This window comes from Dendrobium catenatum, unplaced genomic scaffold (assembly GCF_001605985.2).
Source record: "Dendrobium catenatum unplaced genomic scaffold, ASM160598v2 fragScaff_scaffold_156, whole genome shotgun sequence".
Classification (NCBI taxonomy): domain Eukaryota; kingdom Viridiplantae; phylum Streptophyta; class Magnoliopsida; order Asparagales; family Orchidaceae; genus Dendrobium; species Dendrobium catenatum.
The window spans coordinates 5,115,325-5,131,648 of NW_021318618.1; the positions used below are offsets into that span (position 1 = coordinate 5,115,325).

Consider the following 16,324-nt stretch of genomic DNA (forward strand, 5'->3'; position numbering starts at 1 on the left):
ATCTCTCTTAACTTCCTGTGGTTATTTGTTTAATGTCTCTAGTTCTAATGACACTAAACAGGGCAAACTGGGGATGGTCGTACTTCTCTGAATGATCGTTTGGGATACTAAATCATGGTTCGTATTGTAAGCTATTAGAGACCACTCCTGCTATTTGTAACGATATAATTCGGAGTAAATCTACCGTATTGCTGATGGCCACTGCAGATCATTGGGTAAGATCTCATGCATTGAGAAGGCATCAATATCAAATTTCTTATACAGCTGCTCATCAAGTTGTATTGTAAATATGTTACCACTGAGGTATTAAAAATGGCTGCTAATCCTTTCTACCCATGCAATTAGGTCCTGGTTTTCAGATTTCCACACATTTCCTCAAAGATTTTTGTTGATTGACCATTTACTGATGTTATTGATCTTATGCATTATGCGCATGTAGTAATCAGGAAAAAGAAGTTTGTTTTTTTTTTAAATGTTTATTTGCTATGTATATTGTCATATTTTGCTGATTGACCAGATTCAAAAGGATCAGGACGGTTGGATTAGAGTTGTAAATGAATCAGTCAAGCTGAGTAAATTTTTTTTCAAGTTCATTCATGTTTTTTCTAATCAAGTTATAGCCTATTTTTAATATGACTTCATTTTAACATTTTGTTCAAGTTTGCTTGTTATTTCTTTTTATGAGAGACCTCCAAGTGATGCAAAATTCCAAACGAAAAAATGGTATTTGCTAGTAATAATATGATGCAGGAAGTCTACTGAATACAAATTGACCCAACTTTCAATATAAATTTATTATAACTGCTCTGCCTTGTATTTATGAAATGTAACGCATTGATTCTTTTTAATGAACGTCTTTGATAAGATGAAAAATGGTTCTTTTGAGAGCTTAATATGTTTATTATACCTGGCGTTGAAAGGACTGGTATTTAATTTAGCACTGGAATTTGGACTTGTCGATGGAACCAAATCTCAAACTATTTCTCCTATTACCATTCCATGGAGTAAGATAGCTACGCCAAAGCATTGAAGGTATCACCACCATCTTATAGAATATTTCCTTAGGTACATTTCTATCACACAACAAGTTCGATGCATTTCTCCACTTCAACGATTCAATTTGAATTCTACTAATAATATACCAATTTATTTCACCATCACTTTGAATAATATACCTGAGATATATTAAACATGTACTCTTATTAATGACTTGATTGACCAAAGTCATAGTCTCCCATTAGATCTATTATTATTAAAATATCATTTCATATTTTTAGTTTTAGATCTATTCAAATGAAAACCTTTAGACTCTAAGATTGACATTTACGGTTCAAGTTCATCTTCAACTCCCTCTCCAGTCTTATCAATAAAAAACATAGCATCAACAAAAAGCATATACCATGGTACATCCTCTTGCAAATGTCTAATAAGAACATCCATGACTACAGTAAAAAGATATGGGTTTAAAGCTGATCCTTGTTGTAATCCAACTAAAATAAGAAAATGCTTGGTAAAATTATCTTGTGTTAGAACACAAGTAATAGCTCATACATACATTTCCTTAATGTCTTGAATATAAACATTATTAATCACTTCCTTTTCTAGAACTCTCGAGAGCACTTCTCTTGAAACTTTATCATATGCTTTTTCTAAATCAATAAATATCACAAGTAGATCCTCCTTATTCTCTCTATACTTCTCCATCAAACCTCTCAATAATGTATACGTTCCATAGTAGGCCTACCTGGCGTGAATTCAAATTGATTTTGAGAGACATTAGTTTTATGTCGTAACCTATGCTTAATAACTCTCTCCCATAATTTTAAGTATGACACATTAACTTAATTCATATAATTCACACACATTTGTGCATCACCTTTATTCATAAAAATATGAATGAACACTCTTTCTCTACTTATTTGATATTTTTTTAGTCTTCAAAATAATATTGAAAAGTTTCATAAGTCAAGAAATTACTTGATCTCTTAAGCATTTCCATACCTTAATTGGAATATGATCAAGTCTAATAGCTTATTTCACACTTCATTTTATTTAAAGCCTCTCTGTAATTTTGATTTTACTAATACGTCAATACATTATTTTCATTTAAGGCGCTAAGGTCACTAAAGTCAGTTGTATTTTCACAATCTTCGTTGAAAACTTATCAAAATCATCCACTGTTGTTAAATATTCTCTTCTAATAAAACTTTTTTTTTATTTTCTTCCTTATTGCACTTTATTTGAACTAAATCCTTAGTTCTCATATCTCTTTGCTTGGCTAGCTTATATATATACATATATATTTTTCGCTCTCTTTAATATCTAACATATTATATAAATCATTATGGACTCCGAAAATTCGCGCCCCGCCCCCCTTTCTTTCAGGAGAGTTTTAACGAATTAAGTTTGAGGTAAATTTTCAAAAGGCATATTGGATTTGAAATAAGACACTACCTAAAGATTTCTCCCTCATTTTGTGAGGACTTTATTATCTAAGTTCTGGTTTCCTTATAGGTGTAAGCCCCTATAGTTAATTACCCATCCCAGTAACTAGAGAGAACTTTTGATTAAGGCTAGTCGTCGTTCAGATATATGATATGTATTTGGCATATAATAGCAGCATAGGTTTAGGTATTGTTGAAAATTTGATATTTAAAATTAGAAATTTCACCATTTTGCACTTAAAGCAAATGGTGGCGGAATGGATGATGTCCCTGATCAAGATCCCATGGTTCTGTTGTCCCGGGTCATCATGGTCCCTGGTCTACTTAGTCAGAGGTGGTGATCAACCCAACCTGACAGAGGGATCCTTGTCGGTAGCCATGAGTTGCTTCGTCCAAGGGTACATTGTAGATCTGTGGGGAGTATTTATCTAAGGGGACATATTTGAATCCACCTTAGCTAACAGAAGGTTTTATTCCCTATCAATCATATCATATTGATTTATATCTCAAGGATTTGACATCATTGGGGAGCATATGAGCTTTGATTGTAATCGTAATACAATGGAATCGTTGGACCAAACCACTAGGATAGAGGGTTACAGTTGTAATCCTTGACTATACATAGCGATCTGGCCAAACCATGGGTTATTTGCAAAGCCATCCAACCAAACAAAAAATCAATTCCATGTTCTTACTTGAAGGGGATTGTTTTAGAATGAATTCTAGTGATATTCTTGATCATACATTAGTTCTTTATGCGCTGAAGTAGTTTTCGAATTTGTCCACCTTGACAAACTGTTACAGAGGGTGGATGAGTTTTGTTTTAAGCATTTGATGATTAATTTCAATTTTAAATATTTTGAATTTTGATATTTTGGAGTTTTGAGTTTTTATTAGCATTTGAGAATTTGGGAGACATTTTAAATAATTAAAGATCCTCCCCGGTTGATATTTTCTATCTACCCGGTCATCATTGGGTTGGTTATGACGTCATTTGAAAATATTTGTATTTTGCAGAAGTTTGAGGGCATTTGAAAATATATGATCTCCTCCAGTTGAGAACAATCAACACGATCATCATCAGGGTATTTATGAGCAATTTTCATTTTGTTGATTGAACCATGTTGACTCTGTTAACTTGCCTACAGAAGATCAGGTTTTTCACTGGCTTTATGCCTTTATTGGCGAATTTTCCTTGTTATAGACCTTTAAGGCTTAATATGAACGTATAAAATAAATATCTCAGTTGACACCTCGACCGTACATTTGTTAGATGTTTCGAACCGTGTCGACTCCTATCTACTCGCATAGCAGGATTGGGTTCAAAGTCAAATTTATCATTTAACATGCGCAACATCTACAAATGTCACGTGTATACCCATAACATGCTCGTCGGGACCCATACATGTATTTAGGGGGCATTTTTGGTAATTATCTTTTGAACCTTGTCGATTTTGTCTAATTGCTGATAGATGATTAGGTTCGTTGTCGGCCTTGTGCCTTTACTAGTGAATTTTCTTGTTATATAGTTTGAAGGCCTAATATAAATGTATAAAATAAATATCACGGTCGCCACGACTGTATATTTATTTGATATTTCGAGCCATGTTGAGTCATATCTACCCACATAGAAAGATTGGGCTTGAAATTAAATTCATTTCTTGACCCGCGTAGCCTCCTCAGGCATCACGTGTGTACCTACAATGCACTTGCCGGGGCCTATGCTGATTTAGACTCATATATTCACATGCTTGTATGCGTAGTTCTACATTCGTATGATGTATTTGCATGGTGGCTATTTGTATGCGGTGGAGGATGTGTGTATGACATAGCTGCATATTTATATGTGCGGTCATATGACTACATGCGTGCTAGCTTATTTGCACATGTATTTGAGCACGTACTTGTATGCATACATTGCTTATTTACTTGCATAATACTTATGTACGATCATTCAATGCCTTGACGTAAAGCATAATGTATGTGCATGCATGTAGTGTATAATGCGTAGATAATATAAATGCACATTCGTATGCGCATGCATATGACCGTACACATGCTGATATATTCGCGTATGCAAATTCACATTTCATGTAGGTATGTATGCTGACATGCTGTAGCTGTACAGTTTTTGATCGTGTTCGCATGATATTTTACATGTTGCATGTTAACTTAATGCAATAGTGTATGATATGCTTGTGTGGGGGCATTTTGATATCATATGGCACCGATCAGCTGTGCAGGCAACCCTCGTTTGAGTGCGCGCAACTTCCATTTGAGAGCTTATACAGACATTTTGTTCCCTTATATGAGTATTATAGATTTGGTGGCATGGTGTTTTGTTTCAGCAGAAATTTGTAAACGCATTCTGTTTGCTTGCATGAATGTTGTGGATCCGGTGACATGATGTTGCACTATGGTTATTTATTCATTTCTTTATACAGGTAGATTGTCGTGCACTAGCAAGTCTCCTGCTACGGCTCGTAGATGCTGACCTTTGCTAGAGGTTTTTATATTCACCCGTAAATGGTATGTAGTGCATATGATGGGCCTTCTGCAAAGGTCCGTAGGAGCCTGCATTTTGCTATGTGTCATATGTCTTCATTTAGTGAAGGGCGGTGTATCTACTTGACATTGAATGGCGATCAATTGCAAGGGTGTAGAAATATTCATCGCCTCTTGTTGCACAAATTTTATGTGCTTTTATTTATCACATATATGCTACTTTCCAGCGAAGCTACATTTGTAACCAACTTCTTCATGCGCATTGATTGGTAGATTGCTATTCACTTGCATATTGGCTTCATGTTCATAGAAGGTTGTTGCATGTATCTGCAAGCCAGTTAGCATTGATCGGAGGGATATCTTTGTATTCATTGCATGCCCCTTGAGTTCACTTGTAGGTTGACAAGCATATTGCATCCGTTTGTATATATTTTGTTGTTGTTCACAAAAGACCCATAATTCTATTGTAGTTGTTCATGAATGAGCTGTTGCATATGTCCTAGGCTCTTTGTTAACTTCAAAGACGATCTATAGTATGCGTTATACTTTTACTTTTAGTGCCCATGAGAAGTTGACGCATTTGTTTGTAAATTGCACCCATCATTGGATGCATTAAGCATTTCTGCGCATTTATTACATCCTTCTTGCATATGCTTCTGGAGGGTCATATTTACCGTACACATTAATATGTGTGTTTGCAATAAGCTAAATTGTTCGCAGGTGAATTGGTGTATTCACTTGCAATCAAGTGACATTGATTGAATGAGGACTACATTTGCTTTGAACTTTCGAATACACCTTCATTGACAGTTCATTGTATGTTGAACCCTTTTGCTGCTTGTAGAGCTTAATATGATTGGTCGTATATTGACATTAACTACAAGATATTGCATTTGTTGCTTGTTGATATTTCAAATTCTTTGCACAAGGGAGGAATCAAAGTCCTATTCGACTGCCGAGGAGGAGAGACAGTCGGTTTACAAGCTTGACAGCTAGAGGAGGGAGACATGTTTTAGGGTTGCGGTTGGTTCTGCTAGGTATGGGTAGACTAGGTCGGTGGCTGGAGTTCATGGGGAGCTCGACAAATAGAATCGATCAATCTACTCGATGGGTTAGGAAGAGATCTCGGTTCGGTGAGTGAATGTGATGGAGATGGTGGAGATTTTGGCTGAGAGGTTGAGGAAAGGAAGGCCGTCGAAGGCGTCGATTTGGCTAGGACAGAGGTAGTGGAGCAGGTTGGCTTGCAGGAAGAAGATAAGTGGAGATCTGTGGTTGAGAGGTAGATCAAGTCGGATGGGTGAGGGGCTATGGAGTCGAATGTTGAGCATGGGTAAAAGTCAGGGATCTTGCATCTGCTTGTTGAAGTCGAAGAAGTGTGGATGCTTGCGGTTAGGCATTGGTAGGAAATTCAAAAGCTCTTGTGTGAGGGAAAAGGAAGCTCGCGGGAGGAAGGAATCAAATGGAGAGTTATGCTCATCCCTATTTTAATAGCGAGGGCATGCACGTAATCAAGGCAAGCTCACACGATTCGTGGGAAGAGATGTAAAGATCAACAGGATTTCGGAGATCCTTTGACAAATACGAGGTATCAGGGATTTCTTGCAGGATTTTCGGTGATGACATGGACGGCGTTGATCTGCAGGTAAGAGATTTCTTTTTATTTTTATTTATTTTTTGTCTTTGAGTAGAGGTCAACAATTATTAAAATCTAAATTCTTTGCATCACATAATATTTTCTTAGACTTCTTAGGTGCTTCTTTATATCTTTATCAACTTTTCGAGCTTTTGCACCAAAACTAAGTTTTATAATAAAATTTCTTATTTTTTTATATTTTCTTGCACATTTTGATTCTGCCACAAGCTATTTTTTTACTATTATGAGCTTTTTCTTTTGATATTCCAAGCACATTCTTTATAATATTGTTAATATCACTAGCTCTTAATATATTAAATTTTACTCCAAAAAGTATTTTTGTTGGTATTTTTTAAATGCCCCCCCCATTTAATCTTATGACAACATTGTACTTTTTTCTTTTATGATTCTTCTCATCATGTTAAAGTATAAAACTAATAAGCGTTATTGGTTGCATAAACTTTCATTAGAAAAGATTTTATAATCTTTTGCAATTTAATCGATCTGTATTTCTTATAAGAAAGTAATTAATTTGAGTTTTACTATATCCATTCTTATAAGTGGTGAGATATTTCTTTTTTTTTTTAAATAAGATATTAACTATTACAAAAAATAAAAGCTAGAGTAAAATCTAATGTAGTTCTACAATCTTTATTAATCACTTCAAACTCATAACTATCATTAATACTTATAAAATCTTCTACCTCTCTGCCAATATGTATATTAAATCTCTTCCAATAATTTTTTTTTTTCAAGAGATATCTAAGCATTACAATATTTTCAAATTTGAATTTTCTATGTACAAAATTTAAAAGAAGTAAAATTTAGAATTCATATGAAAAATATTAAAAAAAATGAAATGATGTGGATTTCTCAATAATAAACATTCCCTTAAAGTATGTAATAAATTAATATTATTATAAGTATGCAATATTATATTTATGAGAAAATAATTAAAATGATCTTTGCTTTAATCTTGAACTCTGTAATATGTTTAATTCAACTTCTTGACTTCTTAATTTTAATTATATTGTTTCTCCTGAGATTGATAATGAATAACTTGTAGAATAGTGCCATTGGAAAATAGTTCCAGAAGTGGTTTTACAGTGAATGTGAGATTGGGGTTCGAGCACGCACATGAAAGTTTGTCGGGGGATGAAATTTTAATATGTTTAAACTTCCAATGTCTACTTAGATTTTACAAAATTTTGACTGTGAATGTACTGAACAAATCAACTGAATCTACAAAAATAGTTACTTTATAAAACATCTCCACCGAAAACAATAAAAAAAAATATTGATCAGCTTCCTCGGTAAATGGAAAACCATTAAAAATGGATCTGATCCTCACCCCGATATTGCTGCCAGTACTAGTTACAGGACCTTATTTTCTAACAATGGAATCAAGCCACGAGATTTCCATATTGAACTTACCTCATCGTTTAAATTTTTGTATATGTTATATATGCTTGTGTTCCTTCTATTTTAGTCACACTGAGAGAGTAATTTAAGATTTTGTTTGTAATGATTTTCTTACTGCTTTTTTAAGCGTTTTTTTTAGTACAAATGTTTTAATTTACAAATTTTTTATATTAAAAAATAATATTAGAAAGCAGTAAAAAGCTATCCCAAACGAAGCTTAGATCACATCAAATTCACAACATTCATGAAATCATCTTAGTCCAAGTCAGGTGTTTGGAAAAACTGGAAAGCATTTAGCTGCATCAACATTATATATATATATATATATATAATTGCATATATATATATATATATAGGGAGCAAATGTTCACTGTTAATTCTAAAGTAATTTTGTTCAAGAAAAGAACAGTTTAGAAAAGAGAAAACAAAGCAAATTATTAGAAAAACTTGACGTTTACATCTACATCAAAATTGTCCTGTGAACTGGTTCTCCAGTGTGACAAAGGACTACATATTATAGTGCTATGAAACTAGGATGGTTGTGATGAACTATTGAACTGTATTTTTACACCAAATATAGCATACCTGGAATACTAGACTAAATATTATTAATATCTATATATAGCCCTGTTTATCTTTCCAAAATTAACAAAGGCAATAATTATAGGTTATTTTGTTAGAGATTTAGAACATCTACTGAGTTTGAGCATCCAAAAACTAGCTAAGGCTCCTCATCAAATGGTTGTTGGTTGTTGATGGGAGGTTTGCTTTTGGCTTTTGTATGGTAGTCCTTAGCCATCATGTTGTAAACCTCAGCAACAGCATCTATATAATTCTCAGTCTTAGTTTTCTGAAATTGATCTGTAGCTCTATAGGAAACTGAATGTGATTCTTTGGATCCAATGCTCCTACCATTGTAAGGAAAACTATAGTAGTTTACAGGCTTAGGACCACTGGCTTCAGTTTTCATTCGAAATTTAATATCCTGAAAGAGAAATAGATTATAAGAATTGCTTGATAAGATGTTTACAGTTATGAAATATATTAGACTAAGTAATGAACAAAATTGGAGGGGATAATAAGACAGTATACCTTTTTAGTATTGCTTGCTAGCCTTAGTTCCTGGTTTTGTGAATTTTTAGGATTCCCTGCATCAAATAAAGAAAAAGAAAAGAAAAAAAACTACAAGTATTCAGATGGTACAACACCCCATACATCATTTCCCTTCATTAATCGTCATATTTTAATTTCTGCAAAAATTTGTTCTCACAAGAAACAAAAAACATGCATCCCTATATGTCCCTTCATGGTACCAGAAACCCAAAAAAAAGCTATACTTTTTAAATCAATTTCTCCCTACAAGTAGAACCCAAAATGGAAGCATATGGCTGCATATTTTGCTAATTTTTCTTTCCTTTTTCTCCTATAAACATCAAGCCAATCTATTCAAAAGCTGCAGTTAAGTCTCCAGATATATTTCCTCTCCTAGACATATACATATAAAGGGAAAAACTAAAACCTCAAAGCACTTGAGAGTGTTGATTACCTCAGTTGTGCTTTGGTGGGTGAGTTTTTGGTGAATAGTAATCTGCATTGAATGGCATTTTACCAAACAATTTTACATTGGAAGGGTGACTAATTCTAAAACCACTAGTTTTACACTCTATGTTCAACTTCCCCTTCCCTTCATGAAGTTGATCATGCTGAACACATTTTCCAACAAAAGGATTTGCACCTGTATTCTGGATTCTGCTCTTCTCTTCTCCTTTCCATAAAGCCCCCATCCTTCTTCCACTTCTGTACTTAGCCTCATCATAAAAACTCTGCAAGTCAAAAATGTTTATAAGCCTAAATAAGAAGCAAAACTTAAGCTCATAATCAAGTCCTTAAACGAAACAAAAGATAAACCTTATCCCAACGAATGGCTTCAGTGTCAACAGTAACTGTTACTGAGTCTGAAATGTTGAGACTAAAACAAGTCATTATATCCAACTGATTAGTAAGTGAGAAGAAGATAAGAGAGCTTAATTTACCATGCTGTGCTGAACCAATGGAGTCTCTTAGAGCTAAAGAAAACAACAAAAGCCAAAGATAGAGGCTTTTGAACTGAGCAAATACCATGAGTGCTTGTTTGCCAACTCTTTCTAAGCAAATTTTGTAGTTGAATCACAATGGGTGTAAGAAGAGCTGAAATGAAGGGCTTATAAGTGGAAGAGAGGGTTTATATGAACTTAGGGAGGTAATTCAAAAACTAGCAAGTCAAAGCTAGTCTTCCAATGCCGACACCTTTTAACATACCAAGAGGGCTCTTGCCCCTTGACTGTCCTGCATTCATGTTTTATTATTTAGTTGTACTTTCAACTTATAAACTAATCTAATTTTTGTACGAAATTGGAAGATCAAAGTGCACGAAACCTGTTTATATGGATCATTATAGACCATTCATGCATGCTATTGCACTCCAAATATCATTATGTTCCTTTAGTTCATGATTAATTTCTGAGGTAGCATTTAGACTCACCAAAAAATGATAACAAGAGATGACTATCCAATGTCAAATTCAATCTCAGCCTATTTTCTCACTCTCCGATTTTCAAGAGGCCAATCTTTTCTCGATTTTGTCAGTATAATCCACCAAGCTGTTTCATTTAGGACAAACTTTGTATCATTTTGCTTCTTTTTTTTTTTATAATTTTAAATATGTTTGTTTATTATGCTTTATAATTATTTTTTTATTTTATTATTTAATAACAAATCAAAATAATTTTTTGGTGTTTTTATGTTTATAAAACAATCACCTAAGTTCATAGCTAGCGATTGTCGCCACCATCGTCTACTACTATAAAAAAAACAGAATAAAAATAAAATAAAAATTGAAAATAATCCCAAAGGACCCCTTAACTCTTTTTTAATGAAAAGGACAACTAATATACTTAAATGGAAGTGTTTCCATTACAAGTAAGATGAAAGGAATACCTTAAATAATCTGAGGAAAAAATGATAAGAGATTTGGCATACTTATTATAGAAGGATGATTTTAAGAAAATAATTTTTAATTTCAATTGCATCTTCATAGTATAAGAGTGTCATTAGCAAATTGGATGCAAGTGAAAAGAATTGAAGAGGTTTTAAACCAAAAAGTCATTAATCCAATCCCTGTTAGTTTCTTTAAAGCATCTTATAAAGCACATCTACAATCAGAGCAAAAACAATATTAGGAGGAGGATTGCGTTGAGGAAAATTTGTATATAAGATAAGTTTAAATATAAAATCCCAATCTGAAATAGTCAAAAGCCTTTTGAAAATCTACTTTGAAGAAACATTTATTGGATTTAAATTTAGTGTGGGGTGTCAATTCGAGTCAGCTAGTTTAGTTCGGGTCAGATACAAATTTGACCCAACTTGAAATTGCTTGATCGGAACCCGACCAATTTATTATACATGTCAAAATGTTTAACCTGAATCAGACTAACCCGAACCTGACTCTTTTATCATATAGTTCATGCAATTTTTTAGATAAATACAACCTGTTTAACCCAATTATTCAACTCGAAAATGACAAGTTCAATCCAAACCATTAAGCCGAATAGGAATGATCCTATGATAATCGTGTCAATTTTAGGTCAACCTGAACTCGATACAAAAATTAATTAGATCAATATTTCTAACTTTAACCCCTCCAAACATTAATCGGGTTAACCCACCTAAATTTTTCGAGTTAGGTTTAGGTCAAATTGTCTTGTTGGTAATTTTGGGTCAAAATCTCATGAATAATAATAATAATAATAATTCAAAGCAGCTCAATTATTTATAATGGCGCATTGAGCATTGCCTTGTTAGAGATGACCTTAATGAACATTATAAAACAAACATGAAAAAGGCCTGTATGCATATCAATGAAAAAGAAAAGAAGATCATGCTAGATAATAATCCCAAAAATTTTAAATAATAATAAAAAAAATAAGAGTTTCCACTAAGCTCCCGGGGCCTTATTTCTAAAAAAATATTTTGTGCGGATCCGGACGGCGTCCAGAGACCAATAAGAATGCGCCACATTATTTTTTTGCTCGGTACCGGTGCTCGGTACCATTGTGTACTGAGTGATGTGACGCGTTCTGATTGGTCTTTGGACCATCCGCATAGAATAATTTCTCCTTCTTTTTACTTTCTTTCTCAAATACATTTTATATTTCAAAACTACTGAAAACTAAATGAATTTGGACTGTTCTTTCTGCTACTTGCTGAGAGCAATATGTCCAATGTTTCTTACAGTTTACAATCCACCGGAATATGATGAGCCAGCCACTTTCATTGGGAAATTGACCAGAGTAACAGTTTGTAAGCCAATTTATCTAATCTTCTAAATGTATTAGTACAAAGTTTATTAAAGAGATGAGAACAAAACCGTACTCAGGTTCAGAGAATCAGTCCTATTTAACTAAACTTACAAACATGAAAAGAATTGAAGAGTTATTATATTCAAAAGCTCACATGGTTAACTCAGAATTATTGTCCTAAATTCATATCAGGCTCAAAAACTAAAACTATAATAAAGAAGATTGACTGTTTAAATTCTTTTTCTCTTTTTTTACTTGATCGCCAAGTCACTGACTACATAAATGCAAAGCTTGGAACTTGGCAAGAAACCATGAGCAGCATTGTAGAAATGACAAGAGTTGTCGAGAAGAATTTAGAGTAAGAGAAACACAATGTCTTAGAATCCAAGAAACTTGCTTGTAGGATACTGTTAATATAAAGCTGTTAACTTGTTTACTAGGGGTGTCAATTTTTGACACGACCCAAATTCGACCCGGAAAAGTCCGGTTTAGGGTCAACCCAGACCCGAAACGGGCGAGTTCGGGTCCAACAAATCAATCCGTTTTAAAAATCGGGTCGGGTTCAGGTTGACCTAGCAACCCGAAATTGACCTGAAAATGACCCGAAATTGACACGAAAACTCCTATTTGACCCAGAAACCCATGATTGACCCGTTTTTACCCGATTTTGACCCGAAAAATCGAAGATTGACCCGATTTTGACCTGAAAACTAGCAATTTTAAGTCAACTTTGGGTCATTTGTGTTGGGTCGAGTTGACCCGGACCCGAATCGGGTTAAGTTCGGGTCCAGAAACCTGACCTGTTTTTAAAAACGGGTCGGGTTCGGGTTGACCCGAACAGTGTCGGGTCAATTTCTAGGAACCCGACCCGTTGACCCGAATTGACACCCCTATATGTTTACTGAGTATTATACTTAGTTTGTTCTCAGCCTCTCTGAACCGATCAATACTTCTGAGTATCATTTTTTTTTTTGCTGCTTTGCTTTACAAAACAATGGCATATAGCCATTTATTAGTATATTGCTTGTCAGCTCATTTCTAAGAATATTTTCGTCTCTCACTTTAGATCTTAACAGAAGATGCAATGAACAGAAGAATCTATTCTTCAAGCTCTTGGATGAGGGAAGTCTCATATGGAAGTCTTATATATTTTTGCATGGCAGCCCGGCAGCTTGAATTAATGAGAGGGAACAGATGGTCCGACGGTTAATTAAATTTTTAATTATTAACTAACTAATTTCATATACAAAAAGAGCTACTAAAATCTCAAAATTTTGAATTCAAATGCCATAAATGACTTTCTCTCGAAATGTCACGCCTACGATACACATTCTCTCTTCTTCTACACATTTTAATCTTTTGATTAATATCTATATTCATTTATAGATATAGGAGTGAGTCATAAAAGAATGCAGTAAACATATCATATTTCTAAATTATAGTAACACAAGTCATTAAGAATAATATAGATGCTTATTTCAAAACATAAGATAATTCTAATTAAATATTTTAAATATGATCATCAATGTTATGCATATTTCATATCTTTATATTTTCTTGTAAATAATTCAGCCGTCACAGAAGACCGTCTAAAATAGTATCAATGAAGATACTCATTTTCATTTCTTTTTTCATTTTCTATTTGCGTACACAAGAACATTGTGTCTCTTACCATAAATGGGTGTTCTCCGCCAGTCAATACAAACATGTAAGTATATTTATCTTAACCATTTCATTCATATATCATTCATTTATTTTTTATAAAAAATGTGAATCACAACATATCACTTATCATTCATGCAATATGAACAATCATTAAATAGGGGAAAATAAAAGCATATTTTAACTTGCAACAATAACTAAATAAATATCAATAATATCCTTCCATGCATTTAATATAACATAAAGCAAAATCATTACTATAAATCAAGACATGATACTCATCTTGAAATTGGATGTCTTAATAATTTGATTTAATCACCTCTTTATCTCCGTCACCTTAAATCCGATATTAATACATTTTCATTGTCAAACTTAAAATATTCTCTAAATCTATTATTAATTTTTACATTCATTAATTTATGAATCTAACAATTAAAATATTAATTATTATTTTTAATATTTTTTATACCACATATATTTCTCTTTTTTCTCTAATTGCTTACTAAATGTAACTAACTAGTTCTCATATTTAATTTTTAATTTTTTTCTTCTTGCTTTATCATTTAAATATGAATAAAATCATAATTTAATTATTACATGCCGGAACTGACTGGTTTTCGATGGAATTTTGTATCGGAAATTGACAAAATTTCATCGAAAAAACATGTTTCCAGTGGATTTTCTATCAATAAAACAAGCATTGGAAAACAATTATTGGTAAAAAAAAAAGTAAAATTGCCGTCATAAAAAAAACAATTATTGGTAAAAAAAAGTAAAATTGCCGTCATAAAAAAAGCATCTGCTGCTCGACTCGAGAGTTCGTCGAGTAGATCATGTAGCAGGAGCGAGATTTACAGCTTCGACGACAGTCTACGTAGCTCGAGCCGATGAGCGGGATTTGCGGCTTCGAGGACGGAAGGTCTACGTAGACCGGGAAAAGCAGAATTCACTGACAACGCAGGAGCTCGAGGAGCCGCTCGATTTGACTCTGTTCATAAGACAAGTCGACCTCGAGCTCGGTATTTGACAATCAAATTCAACTCATACACCCCTTAACTCGAGCTCGACTCATTTGTACCCGTAAGATCAACCAATCAGCCTTCCACCAACCTGTTGTCTAGTTTTCCGTACCTTTTTTTTTTGTTTTATAGAGCAAAGTCTAGTTCCTCTTAAACGGTGTGCGACTAAACTTTTCCTTATTTTTCCTAAGGCATGTCAGGGAGCAAAGAGAAGAAGACCAAGCTATTAAATACCCTCTACTATTAAAAAATTCACTTGAGAGTTTCGTCCCAAATAAAATTTTAGTCTTTCATTTTAATTATTCAAATAGAATCATGAACTTTTATTTTATTATCTTATTATAATTAACTGATATTTTTAAAAATAATTAATATATAATTACTTTTCATTTAAGAAAATAAATGAAGAAATATTTTAAATTCTCTAATGCTTCTTAATTTTCCTTCATTTTTATTAAATACTTTTTTCTATTCTTCTCTTTATATCTCCTACACTTTCTATTTCTTTTTTTGCGATCTTAATACATATTCATTAAATACAAATTTATATTTCTCTCTTCATATCCCATACACTTATTATTCTCTATGCTCGATCATATTTCTCTCTTCATATTCCCTACTATTCATATTCCTATAATATTTTGTGTTTTAATATTTTTCATTTTCATTTATTAATCAAACTTCATTAATATCTTTGTTATTTTTTACATTAATTATAAATTATTAAATATTTACAACTTTTTTTTATATATTATGATGCATTTCTTTTAAAATTTTAATATAAATTATAAAATATTATTAATTAAAATTTGAATCTAAGATTTTATTAAAAATATTTAATATTATTTTATTTTAGAATTAGATTTCTTAATGAATTGTAAACATAAGCTTTAATATTTAACATAAAGTTTATAAAGTTTCCTCAACAGTTATAAGAATTTAAATAGATATTTGATTAATTATATTAATTATATATGCATTTAAATTATTATTTTTATATTATGATGCATTTCTTTTAACATAAGTTATTCTCCACAATCATCGGAATCTTGGCCACATTCGACTGTAAGTTAAAGTCAATTAAATTTACTTGAATTTTCTTTCTTCAACAAATTAGCATACTTCAATATCTATTTTTTTTAGTAATACAAATAATAGATAACCAATTTTTAAAAGAAAAATATAATTATACAAACCGAATATATATGTAATTGCTTATGTTTTTTTTTTTCCATATTTTTGTAATTAATATTTACATTAAATTTTAAAAATATGATCTTAATATATCTAATTATAATATAT

General features: G+C 32.5%; 1 protein-coding gene across 1 annotated transcript in view; it reads left to right on the forward strand.

Moving 5' to 3' along the window:
• LOC110113405 (kanadaptin) overlaps positions 1–597 on the forward strand; it is an 86,583-nt gene extending 85,986 nt beyond the window's left edge. The window contains exon 13 of the mRNA XM_020845978.2: positions 62–597. Coding sequence (XP_020701637.2) covers positions 62–111 — 50 coding nt within the window. The 3' untranslated portion in view covers positions 112–597. The remainder of the gene's footprint in view (positions 1–61) is intronic.
• Positions 598–16,324: the final 15,727 nt, after the last annotated feature.